General features: G+C 47.1%; 1 protein-coding gene across 13 annotated transcripts in view; it reads right to left on the bottom strand.

Moving 5' to 3' along the window:
* Window positions 1-16,959, bottom strand: part of MCPH1 (microcephalin 1) — a 243,684-nt gene that overhangs the window by 191,017 nt on the left and 35,708 nt on the right. For 5 of the 13 annotated variants that reach the window (XM_078774940.1, XM_068109554.2, XM_078774942.1 and 2 more), the window contains 2 exons: window positions 9,441-9,550; window positions 4,593-4,931 (listed from right to left, as the gene is read on the bottom strand). In XM_078774940.1, coding sequence (XP_078631066.1) covers window positions 4,800-4,931; window positions 9,441-9,550 — 242 coding nt within the window. In that variant the 3' untranslated portion in view covers window positions 4,593-4,799. Of the gene's footprint in view, window positions 1-4,592; window positions 4,932-9,440; window positions 9,551-16,959 lie in introns of those variants that run through there. The other 8 variants (XM_068109556.2, XM_078774938.1, XM_078774939.1 and 5 more) reach the window with 3 other exon arrangements.

A 16,959-nucleotide genomic window follows, 5' to 3' on the forward strand; every position in this document is an offset into this window, starting at 1 on the left:
CACGTCCCACGAAGAGCACCTACACCATCTCCGCACGCTCTTCGAACGTCTGGGCCAGCACGGCCTGATCGTGAACCCCGCCAAGTGCCGGTTCGGTGTTGCTGAAATCGACTTTTTGGGGCACCGCGTCACCAGGCACGGGGCCGTCCCCCTACCGGCCAAGGTGGAGGCGGTGAAGGGGTTTCCGCGCCCCCGCACGATCAAGGGGCTCCAGGAGTTCCTGGGCATGGTAAACTTTTACCATCGGTTCCTGCCCCGCATCGCCCAGCTCCTGCGCCCCACCCCTTACACGAGGCCCTTCGAGGGAAGCCGGGCAAAGGTGACGTTACCTGGACCGAGCAGATGGACGCGGCGTTCTCAGGCGCGAAGCTCGCCTTGGCCAACGCCACCATACTCGCGCACCCGGCGCTCGATGCACCGATCGCCCTCACCTCCGACGCCTCGGACTACGCGGTGTACGAGCAATGGGTGCATGGAGCTTGGCAACCGCTGGCGTTCTTCAGCCGGCAGCTTCGCCCGCCCGAACGCCGTTACAGCACCTTCGACCGCGAGTTGCTTGGGCTTCACCTGGCGGTCAGGCACTTCCGCCGTCTGCTCGAGGGCCGTGCGTTCATGGCCTTCGTCGACCACAAGCCGCTGGTTTTCGCGATGGGCAAGGTCGCCGAGCCGTGGTCGGCCCGGCAACAGCGTCACCTCGCGGCAGTGTCCGAGTACACGACGGACATCCGACACGTCGCGAGAAAGGACAACCCGGTGGCCGACTGCCTTTCCCGGGCCGTCACCCACGCAGTCCACCTTGGCATCGACTATGCCCGGATGGCGGCGGACCAGGCCGCCGACCCCGGGGTCCAGGCCCTGCGGACCGCCGTCACGGGCCTCCGCGTCACCGAGGTGCCCTTCGACGGCGCGGGCCCGGCCCTTGTTTGCGACGTCTCCTTCGGGTGGCCTCGCCCCATCGTGCCCGCAGGCTGGCAGCGCCAGGTTTTTGACGCCATCCACGGCCTGTCCCACCCGGGCACGAGGGCCTCCCAGCGGTTGGTCGCCGACAAGTTTGTCTGGCATGGCCTCCGGAAGGCCGTCCGCGGCTGGGCCAGGACGTGCCTCGCGTGCCAGCGCGCAAAGGTGCACCGACACACCCAGGCCCCCTTGGCCCCGTTTACGGTGCCGGAACGTCGGTTCGACCACGTTCACATGGACCTGGTGGGACATCTGCCCCCCTCGCGGGGTTTCACCCATGTCCTCACCATGGTGGACCGCACCACCCGGTGGCCGGAGGCCGTGCCTTTGGCGGCGACGACGGCGCAGACGTCGCGCAGGCGTTCATCGCCACCTGGGTCGCCCGGTTCGGCGCCCCCTCGGACATCTCGTCCGACCGCGGCCCCCAGTTCACCTCGGAGCTCTGGGCCGCGGTCGCGCGGGGGCTCGGGGTCCAGCTGCACCGAACCACGGCCTACCACCCCCAGGCCAACGGCCTGTGCGAGCGATTCCACCGCTCGTTGAAGGCCGCGCTCCGGGCCACCCTCCGCGACGGCGGCTGGGTCGACAGGCTCCCCTGGGTCCTGCTGGGCCTCCGGACGGCGCCCAAGGAGGACCTGCGCGCATCCGCGGCGGAGTTGGTCTTTGGACAACAGCTGCGGGTGCCGGGCGAGTTCCTCCCCGACCCCACGGCACCTTGGTCCGCGGCGCAGGAGCATTCTGCGCTGCAGGAGACCGCCCGGAGGTTCGCCTCGGTGCCGACGGCGCACCACGGGCACCCTCCTACACACGTCGCCCCGGAGCTTCGCACCGCGGAGTACGTCTTCGTCCGGCACGATGCCCACCGGACACCACTGCGGCCCCCATACGACGGGCCTTTCCGCGTGCTGGAGACCGGGGTGAAACATTTCACCCTGGACATCGGCGGCACTCCTGACCGGGTCTCCATAGACCGCCTCAAGCCGGCCCACCTCGACGTGGACCACCCACCGCCGGTGGCTCGGCCCCCGCGTCGGGGCCGCCCCCCTGCGGCCGGACCCCCGGCACCGCCCAGCCCCGCCGCCCCCTGGTCCGGCACCCATCCCGGGTACAGCCGGGGGCATCCCACCTGGCATCCCTGCACCCCGGACGCCGCCGGTCGCCAGAGGGTGCTTCAGCCGAGTCATCCGTTTGCCCCGCAAACTGGCCCTCCAGGTGCGCGGGAATTCTGGGGGGGCGCGTGTGGCGGACACGAAAGCCCACTGGCGTGGTGACATCATTCCACGCACCAAGTGGGCGGCGGCCACGCCCGAGGGGTAGGCGTGGCCTCAGGATATACACCGGGCACGCAGCCCGGAGCGGGCCAGTGCTACAGTGACCTCTTTGGAATAAAGAACTATAAACTCACCGCGTTGTCCGCTTCCTCCTTGGTAGCAAGTCACGTGCGTAGTACCGCGTGCTTCAGTTGTGTTATTATGTATTTCCACTGTTGAATTCATCAAAGTGACTCATTTGTACCATGTGATGTATTGTGATTTGAAATATAGTGTTAGATTATGTATTCCAAATGATTAATTAATCTGTACAATGTTGAAATACATGTTAATAGGATTTAGGAAATCTTGTTACATGTTAAACCTGTGTATATATAAAAGTTTCACTTGAGTAAGGAAAATACATTGGCGCCAGAATGTCTGACATTACGAATGGTGTCTGGTAATCAGCATGCCCTGCTAAACTAATCTAAATGAACACAATGCTTTACATTTCTGAAGTTGCGTGACGTTTGCACATTTTCTGTGACTCCTCCGGAGGTTGAACTGACCATTGTCAGGTTGATTACCTTGGAATGTAAACCTTGTTTTCAATCTGCATATCTCTTTGGAATGTCACAGATGTAACTTGAAAGGACTGTCTTTTAATTGCGATAAGAGGGGGACGGATGCGTTCCCTGCAAAAGAATGATCTTGCCTATGTGACCTGTGGGGGATGGGTTTACGTGTATCTTTTCTTCCCCTCCCACCTATTAAAATCATGAAGGTATATAAGGACTAATTTTTGACACTGTCACCGGAGCGAGCTATGATGTCAGCCAGGCAACATGCTCGTCTCTACTATCAGATGTGCACATTATGATAGTTTGCGCTGTAAATATATATATATTTAATGAAAACTATTTCGATGAACCTTTGAGGTGGTCTTTGAGGATGACACTCAACTTTTCCTCAAACACCTTCAGGAAGTTAATGGGTTTTTGGCAAGGTGTAAACATAATCTCGAGCTGAAATCTGCAAAGGAAATGGTTGTTGACTTTCGTAGGATGAAAAGTTGAGCCGACCCTCTTACCATCAATTGTGAAGTCATCGAAATTGTAGACCAATTTAAACTTTTAGGTACAACATTTCCAGGAGTTTAATGTGGGGCCACAACAGATATTGTTATCAGGAAAGCTGAACAACGCCTCTACTTCCTGTGGCAGCAAAATAAGTTTGGCCCTCACAGGGAGATACTCATCCAATTTTATCATGCCATTATAGAAGATGTTTTTGACTTTCTCTTCTCACCCAGCGACAAAAGCTTCAGTTCCAGAGGGTTGAGTGCATTACTCCTACGATTATTGGACGTGATTGCCAATTTTGGCTTCAAGTTATACAAATCGTAGTTAATAGATCGCAGAGGATAGTCTCTGATGCCAGACATCCAGCCAATGTCTTGTTTCATATTTTGCCATCTGGGATGTCCCTTGCAATAATTGTAAAAAACAATGAGTATCGCGTTTAATTGTAAAAGAGACCAAATGTCCCTTGTAATTGTAAAATAGACTGAATGCCCCGTATAATTGTAAGAAAAGACCAAACGTCACTTTTTTTTTTTTTTGTATACTGAATCGAGGCTCGTGAAAGAGCTAACATTGATTTCACAAACAAATCAACCAGACAAACAAAATATACAAAAAGAGGGAGCAGAAGACAAGACGGGGAGAGAAGGGGAAGCACACAACCACAACATTTGAGAGCAGGGAGAAGTGTGGGAGGGAGAGGGCTTGGGGGCAGGAGGCGTGGGAGGGGGAGGGGGGGGGATTGGGGAGAGGGGGGAGGGGGGATTCCCTTAACATTGTAAAGGAGACTGAATGTCCCATATGATAGTGATAATGGACGAACGTTGCTTCCCTTATAACTACCCTGCGCTCGCGAAACGAAAAGTTAGGTTAAGTGATCGCTTGCGTATGTACATACGTATGTGCGTGTCTGCATTTTAGAAATTCATTTTCTCGGCAGCCGGGTTTTTTTTTGTATACAAGATCGAGGCTCGTGTAAGAGCTAAAACCGTTGGTCAAATTGATAACATTTTCACCATAGTATGCGTCTATTCATGTAAATTGTTTTTGATAATTATGACATCATTGGTCACATGTTATGGGCGCCATCTTTTATGAAGAGCGAACATCCTGTTTAGTTATAAAAGAGACTGAATGTCTCGCGTAATCACAAAAATAAACGAATGGTTGGAAATCTCTTCTAATTAATTGTAAAAGAGCGAATGTTCCGTTTAATTAGAAAAGAGACCAAATGTCTCGCGTAATCACAAAAATAAAGGAATAGTTGGGAATTAAAATGCAGATGATACAACAATATGAATGAGTTTATGAATAAACTTTATTTCACAAGCAGGAAACAAAATAAAATACCAATAATATTGCTTTCATTTGTACATTCCAATAGTTGTCCATTGCTCGTGACGTTTTGTGTTCACAGATAAAATTGGATTGAACCTGCCAACGGAGAGATTCGTTTTGAAAATGGGTGAACGATAGTTTTAACCTTCGTACCGACTGGATGTGTTCCTCATGTTTGCTGAACCCCAAAATGAAAGCAAGCGTGCGGATTTATATTGCAAGTCGCCTGAGAGTTTGCACGGTCATGAAACAGCAGAAATTTTGGACACTGCATATTGGAGAGTCGTGGCATTTCTTCTCCCTACAAGTTACAGATAAAACCAGGTATGCCACGCATTAGCCGATGCACTTGTGGCGAATATTTACAAAAATTAACAATTCATATGTTTATTCCTTACCGATGTAATTGGACAGGCAGCTCTATGCCCACGAAACAAGTACAGCTTCCATTTTGTATTTTTTTTCCTCCTTGGGTTTGTTCATCTCTTGAGCATTAAATAATCTTGGACATTAAATAATCTTGGACATTAAATAATCTTGGCCATTAAATAATTTTGTACATTAAATAATCTTGGGCATTAAAATAATCTTGGGCATTAAAAGAATCTTGGATATTAAAATAATATTGGGCATGAAATAATCTTGGGCATGAAATAATATTGGACATTAAATAATATTGGACATTAAATAATATCGGACATTAAATAATATCGGACATTAAAATAATCTTGGGGATTTTTTATTTTTTATTATTATTATTATTTTTGTATACTGAATCGAGGCTCGTGAAAGAGCTAACATTTACTTCACAAACAAATCAACCAGACAAACAAAATATATAAAAAGAGGGAGCGGAAAACAAGATGGGGAGAGAAGGGGAAGCACACAAACACAACATTTGAGAGCAGGGAGATGTGTGGAAGGGAGAGGGCTTGGGGGGAGGAGGCGTGGGAAGGGGGGGGGGGGAGGGAGAAGTATAAAACACAAGGACACCAAGGACTTGCAGGACAGAAGTTGGTATTTCAAAAAAGTAGAATTGGGGTGAAATTAGTAGGGGTAAAAAGATCAAGGTTTTGGATGGGGGAAGATAAGAGATGGTGGTGAACAGCTGTTTTAAAGACCTGGAGGGTGGAGTGGGATTGAAGAGAGTGAGGGAGTTTGTTCCAGAGGCGGGAGAAAAGAGGAATGAAGGAGTGAAGGTGAGCAGAGAGTCTTGATTTTGGCAGTTTGACCATAAGAGGGTTGCAGGAAGATCTTGTGCGACCTGTAGGAATATTTGCGGGACACAGCCCAGAGAGAGCTGGGGGGGGCAAGGCCAGAGAGGAGTCGGTAGAAGATGGAAAGACCACCAACCTGCCTGCGGTGAGTGAGTGAGAGGCCCTTGGAGTTAGCTTCATCGCGGGAGATTCCAATGATTCTGAATGCTTTGGTTTCAACAGCGTGAAGACGAGCTAGGTGTGAGGCAGGAGCACCAGCCCAGAGGGGAGAGCAGTATTCCATTGAGCTGCGGATGAAAGCCTTGTATGTGGTGAGGAGATCAGTTGTGCCAAGGAAGGACTTCGCACGACGGAGGATGCCCAGTCGGTGACTGGCTTTGGAGGCCAGATTTGAAATGTGGTTTTCCCAGGAAAGATCATGGCAGATAGTGAGACCCAAAAGCTTGAGTGACAGAACTTCTTGGAGAGGATTATTCAGAAAGTGGATGGGAGGGTTGTCCAGTCGGTCTTTTCGGAGAGACATCGTAAGAGTGTGAGATTTGTCAGGATTGAAAGACATGTTCCACTTGTTTGCCCAGTCTGTGATTTTGTCCAGGTCTGCAGAGAGTGAGGAGGCTGCAGACTGCCGATCTGAGGGATGAAGAATGGAGCGACAGAGAGTAGAGTCATCAGCAAAGAGATACAGAGGATTTTCAAGAGAGTCAGAGAGATCATTGATGAAGACCATAGAAAGCACAGGGCCCAGAACACACTGCCTTGTGGAACTCCAACCTGAACAGGAAGAGGAGATGAGAGAAACCCATTCAGGGCCACACGTTGACTACGACTAGAGAGGAAGTCTGCCAGCCATGCGTGGAGATTTCCATGGATACCAAAAGAGGAGAGTTTGGTGAGCAGAGCGGGGTGCCAGACCGTATCGAAGGCACGTGATATGTCAAGAGAGACTGCTCTAATTTCCTGTTTGGCATTGAGGACCTCCATCCATTATTGAGAAAGCAGAAGCAGCATGTCCAGAGTAGAGTGTCCAGGTCTGAAACCAAATTGATGATCAGAGATCAAGCCATTGGAGAAGAGGAAAGATTTCATATCTGAAGCAATGATGGATTCCATGACTTTGCTGATAATTGGGAGAAGGCTGATTGGTCTGTAGTTGCTGGGATCTGTTTTTGCACCTTTTTTGTGCAAAGCGGTGATGTTGGCAGATTTCCAAGCAGATGGAAGATGACGTTGAGCAAAAGAGAGGGTGAAGAGAACAGAGAGAGGGAGTGAAAGAGCGGAAGAACAGGATTTTAGGACCCGTGGGCTGATGCTGTCAGGTCCAGTTGCAGAAACCGAGTCGAGGGTTGACAGAAACTTTTCCACCTTGTCAGGAGGAAAGGACACAGAGTCCAGGAGCAGCTTGGTACGACTGGGTACGGTGGGTACAGAGAGGGATGGGTTTGGGACACAAGATTTAGAGGCAAACACAGAGGTGAGGCATTCAGCTTTTTCACGTGCGGAGTCAGCCGTGTGGCCATTTGGGGTGAGGGAGGGGATGGAGGGGGAACAAACACCAGAAACAGATTTGACCAGACGCCACCAGGATTTGGAAGAGGGAGACAGATAAGAGAGTTCGGTCCTGAGAACGGAGAGATATTGTTTCCTGGCTCTCCTGAGGGTGGACACACACTTGTTTCGGGCTTTGTGAAAGGAAATGAGATTTCCTTCCGTTGGATTTGCTTTCCAGGAGACGAAAGCAAGTTGTTTCTGGGCAATAGCCTCACCACAAGATTGTGTACCATGGACGGGAGGAAGGGTATGACAACAGAAGACGAGATGGGATAAATCTGTGCATGAGAGAGAGCAGTTTGCTTTGGAAGAATTCCCAGGAAGAATTTATGTCAGAGGCATTAGAGATGGGATACCAGTCCAGATGATTGATGGCTGCTTGAAGACCGTGCCAGTTGGCCTGAGTGAAATGCCAGACTCGTCGCCGCTGAGGAGGCTCTCTAAGAATGGTCAGAGAGATGTCCACTTTAACAAGCACATGATCAGAAGAGCCGATTGGAGCAGAAGAAGAGCAGCAGACATTTTCAGGGAAGTTAGTCATAACCAAGTCCAGAAGAGAAGATGCTCCGTTGACTGAAATCCGGGTTGGGAAATTGACAGATTGTGTCAGTCCCAGTGAGTCACAGAAGTCCTTTGCTGAAGAGCCATGGCTGGTGAGAGAGGTACCCACACCCAGCCAACTGGCATGGTGACAGTTGAAATCACCACATATGAGGAAGAGAGAGTTGGGATGGGTAGATAGAAGTTGGTCCATATTCTCAGACAGCGAGATGTAGATGGAGTCATCACTGTTTGGTGGACGGTACAACACACATCTGAACAAAAGGTGGGAGCGAAGGGGAAGCCATAGCCAAAGGTATTCCTGGGGGTGAGGTGGAGAGAGGGCAGTGCAGGGCGAGTGAGGAAGAGAGTTTTTTTTATAAAGATAGCATAAATAAAGATAGGGATTAAAATAATCTTGGGCATTAAATAATCTTGGGCATTAAATAATCTTGGGCATTAAATAATCTGGGACATTAAATATTCTTGGACATCAAATAATCTTGGGCATCAAATAATCTTGGGCATTTAATAATCTTGGACATTAAATAATCTTGGACATTAAATAATCTTGGACATTAAATAATCTTGGACATTAAATAATCTTGGGCATTTAATAATCTTGGGCATTAAATAATCTTGGCCATGAAATAATCTTGGGAATTAAATAATCTTGGACATGAAATAATCTCGGGCACTAAATAATCATGGACATTAAATAATCTTGGGCATTTAATAATCTTGGGCATTAAATAATCTTGGCCATGAAATAATCTCGGGCACTAAATAATCATGGACATTAAATAATCAATGGAAATGTAATTATCTTGGGCATTAAAATAATCTTGGGCATTAAATAATCTTGGACATTAAATAATCTTGGGCATTAAATAATCTTGGGCATTAAATAATCTGGGACATTAAATAATCTTGGACATTAAATAATCTTGGGCATCAAATAATCTTGGGCATTTAATAATCTTGGGAATTAAATAATCTTGGACATTAAATAATCTTGGGCATTAAATAATCTTGGGCATTAAATAATCTTGGGCATTAAATAATCTGGGACATTAAATAATCTTGGACATTAAATAATCTTGGGCATCAAATAATCTTGGGCATTTAATAATCTTGGGAATTAAATAATCTTGGACATTAAATAATCTTGGACATTAAATAATCTGGGACATTAAATAATCTCGGGCATTAAATAATCTCGGGCATTAAATAATCTTGGACATTAAATAATCTTGGACATTAAATAATCCTGGGCATTAAATAATCTTGGGCATTAAATAATATAATCTTGGACATTAAAAATCTTGGGCATTAAATAATCTTGGGCATTAAATAATCTTGGACATTAAATAATCCATGCTTTTGAAACAACTTTTAAAAATACCTTTCATAACATCATTACATAAACTTTGCATCCTTATTTATTTAGTTATCACATGTATTTTCAAACATTTGTCGTTGTAAAGTAAAACATAAACACTAACCTGCACCATGTTGATGGCCTGACTTGTGGATTTCTCTCCAACCAATGTTATCGGCTCTTGAGAATTTCTTGTTTTCCTTGAGCTTGGGACATAATGTGCCAAATGCACTACTGGGTGAGAAGGTGAAACAAGCAGCACAATTACAATATGACCCTCTCCTTCAAACAAATACAAGAACTGAACAATGGAAGAAAACTAGGCCAGGTGGAAAAATAAATTTAAAATAAACAAGTCAGGAGATGACGATGGTTCACGAGCGAGCAGTATTCAATGACAAAGGACGGTCTATAACCGAAACAGGCCCGGACTGGGGGGTCAGGGGCCCACGTGGCAGGTGTTGGCCCCCGACATGCGGTGTACATGCCTATTTACAAAGAGCCCCAATGCGCTGCGTGCGCAGGCCTTTAAGAGCCAGCTGTACGTAATTGTGTGTGGTGCTGGCCCGGAAATGTCAAAACGAAGGTTACTGACCTTGAAATGAGATAGAAAATAATGTATAATCAGTTATGAGGTTAGTTAGCTACACAATACCGAAAATTCGGTTCGATTCCGACAACTTTGAAAATTTGACCTTTGTGACCTTCAAAGGTCAAAGGTCGAAGATTCTGAAATTTGTTGGAAAACTTGTGTTTCATGATGTATGTGATAATATAAGATCGTGTACGACATTTCACCCCATCAGGAAGCAAACAATGTAATAAAACCATCAAAAATCGACTTTTCTAAATTTCGTGACCTTGTGACCTTGACCTTGGGGCGAAAATGAAAAATCGAGCTCCGTGGGGCTAGACACATGACATTGGCCTAACCAAATACCGAAACCCCTGTCAGATTCCACCAACTCCCTCGGAGAAGATGTAGTTTGAACTCGATTACCCCCTAGAAAGACATCTTTTTCTGGCGTGGCTCCGCCCACAATGGGCACAATACGCCCACTCTAGGCAGGACATAACTAGATCATGATATCAACCTCTCACCAAAGTTTCATCAAGATTGGATGATATCATCGGGTGTCTGACAGACAGACAGACAGACGCACACCCATGACGAATATAGTGGTCACTTGATAACTTGTGAACCAAAAGGTATTCCATAGGAACTGTGCTGAAGTGTCTGTGAGTGCTTCACAGAGATGACCCACATATGACAATCTGGCGTCCTGTCTTGCTTTTCAAACTCTCAAGACCACAGCATCCAAGGCCACAACCTATCATCATGGCCTGCCGACTTTGTCCACTCTCATTGTCAGGGCATGGATCCCAATCATTTTTTGATTCTCTGCAAAACTCTCCCCATCATTTCAATGATCCGTCTGTCATGGCATCACTCACCCTTTAGATATGCAAACGGTAACATCTTCCCTCTTTGTTGACGTTGATATAATCACGAGCTGATTCAACATTTGGAACATGTCTTTCAATCTTGACAAATCTCACACTCTCACTCTGTCTCTCTGAAAGGACAACCTGGCGAACCCTCCCATTTACTTCCTTGACAATCCTCCCAAAGAAATTTGATCCCTCAAAGATTTGGGCCTCACCATCATGCACCATCTCCCTTGGACAAACCGAATTGTCCTCCAAAGACAGCCGCAGACTGGGAATCATCCGTCATACCATCAATGGAGTACTGCTCTACCATTTGAACTGGTGCCCTTACTGGCACACTTTTCACATATTGATGCTGTGGAGTCCAATGTCCTCACGATCATTGGAATCTCCTGCGATGAAGCTGAATATCAGGGCCTATTGCTCCTGTGTCGCAGACAGGTTGGCAACCTCTATATCCTCGATCACCTCCTTTCTGGTCTTACACGTTCTGCCCCTTCCTTACTCTGTCCCCTGTCCCCACCCGTGTCGCAGGTTTCTGCAGGGCGCACATGGTCTAATTACTATTATGGGAAGAAGAATTTAAAATAAAACTTTAAAAGTCAACTGTCATCATTTCATTTCTTTCCTTTCGACAAAACAAATAGACTTTCCAAGGTAGTTCTGGACCCTGGTTGACCTCCCTCGGGACTCTACAGTCAGGTGGCAAAATATGCACAGATTTCATGTGCAGCAAATTTCAACTGTTTGTTAAATACAGTATTCCATAAAACAATTCGCATGTCAGAAATACGACCAAAAAAGGCACAGATTGCACCATCGAACACCTTGTTGGTTTACCTCTAGTGACATGTAAGCCACACAAATGCAACAAGCTAAGCCTAGTCTGACTGAGAAGGGTAGAGGCAGAAGGGGTCTTTGTCCGTACATCTCTCCAATGTCAAACATATCCTCCAGGGATTTCAACACCCTTTGGCGCAGCATACACAACACCAACACTGATTGTCCATTTTCCATCACCTTGAAGTTTCACAAAAACGAAAGACAATAAAACTGATAAGAAATACTTTGCATTTTAGCTTCACCCACACCTCGAGAACCTTTCCACCACCCATCCCCTCCTCACAGCCCCCCACAATCCTTCCCACACATCCCTCACACACAAACCTTCTTCCCTTGTACCTGACACCGACAAACCTTCCCACACACCCCTCACACACAAGCCTTCCCCTGTACCCCCCTCACACACAAACCTTCCCCTGTACCCCCCTCACACACAAACCTTCCCCTGTACCCCCCTCACACACAAACCTTCCCCTGTACCCCCCTCACGCACAAACCTTCCCCTGTACCCCCCTCACGCACAAACCTTCCCCTGTACCCCCCTGACACACAAACCTTCCCCTGGACCCCCCTCACACACAAACCTTCCCCTGGACCCCCCTCGCACACACAAACCTTCCCCTGTACCCCCCTCACACACAAACCTTCCCCTGTACCCCCCTCACACTCAATCCTTCCCATGTACCCACCCTTCACACACAAAACTTCCCCTGTACCCCCCTCACACTCAATCCTTCCCATGTACCCACTCTTCACACACAAAACTTCCCCTGTACCCCCCTCCACACATACAAAAACTTTTCGCTGCACCCCACACACTCAAACCTTCCCCTGTATACCCCCCCCCCCCACACACACACACACAAACCTTCCCCTGTACCCCCCTCCACACACACAAAAACTGTTCGCTGCACCCCACACACTCAAACCTTCCCCTGTACACCCCCCCCCCACACACACACACACAAACCTTCCCCTGTACCCCCCTCCACACACACAAAAACTTTTCGCTGCACCCCACACACTCAAACCTTCCCCTGTACACCCCCCCCCCCCCCCCCCCACACACACACAAACCTTCCCCTGTACCCCGCTCACACACCCTTCCCCTGTACCGCCCTCACACGTAAACCTTTCGCTACACCCCACACACTCAAACGTTCTCGCACATCCCTCACATACCAAGCTTCCCCCACATCCCACACACTCAAATCCCTCCACCACACCCAAACTTTCTCCCACACCCCTAACACTTAACCCACACATTCAAACCCTCACCTGCACCCTACACACTCAAAGCCTCCCCCACACCCCACACACTCCAACCTTCTCCCACACCCCACACACTCAAACCTTCCTCTTTGCATCCCCCTCTCCAAAAGCTTCACCTTGTCATCATAAAAAAGACTCCCTCTCCTCCTCCCCCCCACACCCCCCCCCCCATTCGCACCCTCCCAATGCCTCCTCCCCCTTATCTCCAATACTTCAAACATCCGAGTTCTCCACTCGAACCTGACAGATCTCTCAATCCAGGCCGCTGCCGATAAACCAGACATCATCTGTTTAACAGAATCCTTCCTCCAATAGGATGTCCCCGACTCCTTTGTGTCCCTCACCAGTTATTTTCTCCTCCGATTTGATAGGCCTGAACCACACCCTGGATGCAGAGTTGCACTTTCCATCAATAACTCAATTTCTCACTGCCCTTGTACTGATCTTTCACCTCCAAACTCCAAGGAGTACCTCTGGCTGTGACATCCACTTCATTCCCACCTCTTGTCCATCTGTATGTTGAACCATCCTCCCAAAAGTGAAGACTCCATCGACATCTCTCTCTCTCTCTCTCTAACAACATGGACAAACTTTTAACCACTCATCCATCTCTCGATTCCTCATATGTGGTGATTTCAATAATTGTCACCATGCAACTTGGCTGGGTGTTGGTACCCCTCTGACCAGCCACAGCACTTCAGCAAAGGACTTCTATGACTCCATGAGACCGACTCAATATGTGAACTTTCCAATCCGGATTTCTCCCAATGGCAAAACCATCCTTTCTGGACTTGGTGATGATTAACATCGCCGCAAATGTCTTCTGCTCTTCCTCCGCTCCAATTGGTTCATCTGATCACATCCTTGCGAAAGCCAGCATCTCTCTGGCTATTCTCAGAGAACTTCCTCAATGCCAGTGAGTCTGGCAGGTCACTCACGCAGATTTATCAGGGTCTGCAATCAGCCATCTCTCTTCAGGACTGGTTTCCCATATCTACTGCCCCTGATGTTAACTCAGCCTGGGAATTCATCCACTCAATTAACTCAGCCTTCATCCCATCTTGTCTTCAAATATCCTACCCTTGGTCCCACCCATGGTACACTGAATCCTGTGGTGAGGCAGTGGTTCTGAACCAACTTCCCTTCTCTTCCTGGAAGGAAAATCAGACCAAAGGCAATCTCAGTGCATTCCATAAAGTCAACACGAGTTGGACATTGAGTACATCTATTAATTACGTACTGTTTGAACGTGAGTTGGACCGTGACTACGTCTATTAATTACGTACTGTTTGAACGTGAGTTGGACCGTGAGTACGTCAATTATTTACGTACTGTTTGAACGTGAGTTGGACCGTGAGTACGTCAATTATTTACGTACTGTCTGAACATGAGTTGGACCGTGAGTACGTCTATTAATTACGTACTGTCTGAACACGAGTTGGACCGTGAGTCCGTTTATTAATTACGTACTGTTTGAACGTGAATTGGACCGTGAGTCCGTCTATTAATTACATACTGTTTGAACGTGAGTTGGACCGTGAGTATGTCAATTATTTACGTACTGTTTGAACGTGAGTACGTCAATTATTTACGTACTGTTTGAACATGAGTTGGACCGTGAGTACATCTATTAATTACGTATTATTGGAATGTACCTTTTAGACCTTTAGACATTCCAGACCTTTAAACCTCTTTCTACCCTTTTAGACCAGTTCAATCTTTTCCAGACCTTCAAACATTTCAGACCTTTAAATACGCTTGCTTTAGATCCCTTTCCCTTTTAAACATATAGCCCTATCTTCCGTTTGACTTCCGATTTGGGGATTTCCCATGTGGATGGTGAAATCTGAATCTGCTCGTTTCCACCTCACTAAAGCTGAGAATTAGAACCAGATTCTTCCTGTTTTGTATGTGTGTCATTCGTCAATTTGTTGCTGGCTAGTCCCACTGCAATATCTAATGTTAACGTATTTGTTGCTTTGTGCTACCCGTTTCATATTGTCAAGGCCTCAACGGACTTTTTCAAGGCCTTCGTCAGATGGAAAGTTTGCTTATCACTCCTGGGTGTATTTACAGGTATTCTGATTCCTTGGCAACAACTGTGTGTGGAAAAAAAATCGTTTCAAAAAAATCGGAAGAAAAAAATATTAGTAATAAAAAAAAAAAGACTATATTTCACTTCACCCCATAACGATTCTCATTACCCTGCGCGCTCGCGAAGCTAAAAGCAGGGTTAAGCATTCAGTTTTGTATGTGTGCCGTGCGCGTCTGCATTTTAAAAATTCATTTTCTTGGCAACCGTTGGTCTGATGGACACTAAATTTTCACCATCGGAGCGCCTCCTTATGTTGAATATTTGAATGCTAATAATGACGTCATAGGTCATTTGGTACAGGCGATATCTTGGAAAAACCGAAAAATGTTGCACCTCTATATCTCCAAAACCGCTGCATGGAAAAAATTGAAACATGGCTCATTGTAAATAACTCCATATGGGGAATAGGTGTTGTTAACGATGACATCATTAGTGCCATAATTATGACGTCATAATTCGACAGGGACAACGCTTAGTCTGATCAGTTTGAAATGTATTGAGCGTGATCTATGCAACAATTATATTAGAGAATATAAATTTATGATGTCATCGCTCACGTGGTCTGGCAGGCATATTGGATCAAAGAAAAATAATGTTCAAAAACAGAAGAGTTGGCACGCACCAAGTTAACTGCGCATAGTAAGTATTCTATGAATACCATCTAGTTTCTAATGAATTTCCTTTTGCTACTGATTCTACATCACTGCCCATCCCCCTATTTTCTCCAAACAGGACCTATATTAAATATAAACACTTCTTAAAAAATAAGAATCGCACCCATGTCCAAAGGAAGCGGTTCAGTTTGGCATTTTTAATATGAACTCAGCAAAGCCTCGAAATGAACGAAACCCTTTAGAATTACCCTTTAGTTTCGTCGGATGGATGGATGTAAGGAAGGACATAGCCAAATACTGAAGCGTTTTCTCTGCTTAAAAATAATTTTGAGAATTGATGTCAACCCCTGTTTCTCTTTCACAAATGCTGCATGTGCTTTTCTTGTCCACCACAATATATGACCTTACTTCTTCTTCAAATGGATTATTTTTTGACGTTTTTGTCTGCTCTGCGCCTCATCCACAAACTTCCCACCGAAAGGATGCCACCTTTCCAACAAGTCAGTTCGTCAAATTTCTGCCCTGCTAGAGCTGCCCTAGTCAACTGTAAGTGCTGTTATTGTGAAGTAGAAACATCAAGGAGCAACAACAGCTCAACCACGAAGTGGTAGGCCACACAAGCTCACAGAACGGGACCGCCGAGTGCTGAAGCGCATAAAAATCGTCTGTCCTCGGTTGCAACACTCACTATCGAGATCCAACTGTCTCTGGAAGCAACGTCAGCACAACATCTGTTCATCGGGAGCTTTATGAAATGGGTTTCCATGGCCGAGCAGCCGCACACAAGCCTAAGATCACCATGTGCAATGCCAAGGGTCGGGTGGAGTGGTGTAACGCTCGCTGCCATTGGACTCCACAGCAGTGGAAATGCATTATCTGGAGTGATGAATCACGCTTCACCATCTGGCAGTCCGATGGACGAATCTGGGTTTAGCCTGATGCCAGGAGAACGCTACCTGCCCGAATGCATAGTGCTAACTGTAAAGTTTGGTGGAGGAGGAATTATGGTCTGGGCTGTTTTTCATGGTTCGGGCTAGGCCCCTGAGTTCCAGTGAAGGGAAATCTTAACGCCACAGCATATATTAACATTCGAGATGATTGTGTGTTTCCAACTTTGTGGCAACAGTTTGGGGAAGGCCCTTTCCTGTTTCAGCATGACAATGCTCCCATGCACAATGCGAAGTCCATACAGAGTTGGTTTGTCGAGATTGGTGTGGAAGAACTTGACTGGCCTGCACAGAGGCCCGACCTCAACCCCATCAAACACCTCTGGGATGAATTGGAACACAGACTGCGAGCCAGGCCTAATCGCCCAATATCAGTGCAGACCTCACGAATGCTCTTGTGGCTGAATGGAAGCAAATCCC

This window comes from Myxine glutinosa, chromosome 3 (genome assembly GCF_964187855.1).
Source record: "Myxine glutinosa chromosome 3, kmMyxGlut1.1, whole genome shotgun sequence".
Taxonomy (NCBI): Eukaryota; Metazoa; Chordata; class Myxini; order Myxiniformes; family Myxinidae; genus Myxine; species Myxine glutinosa.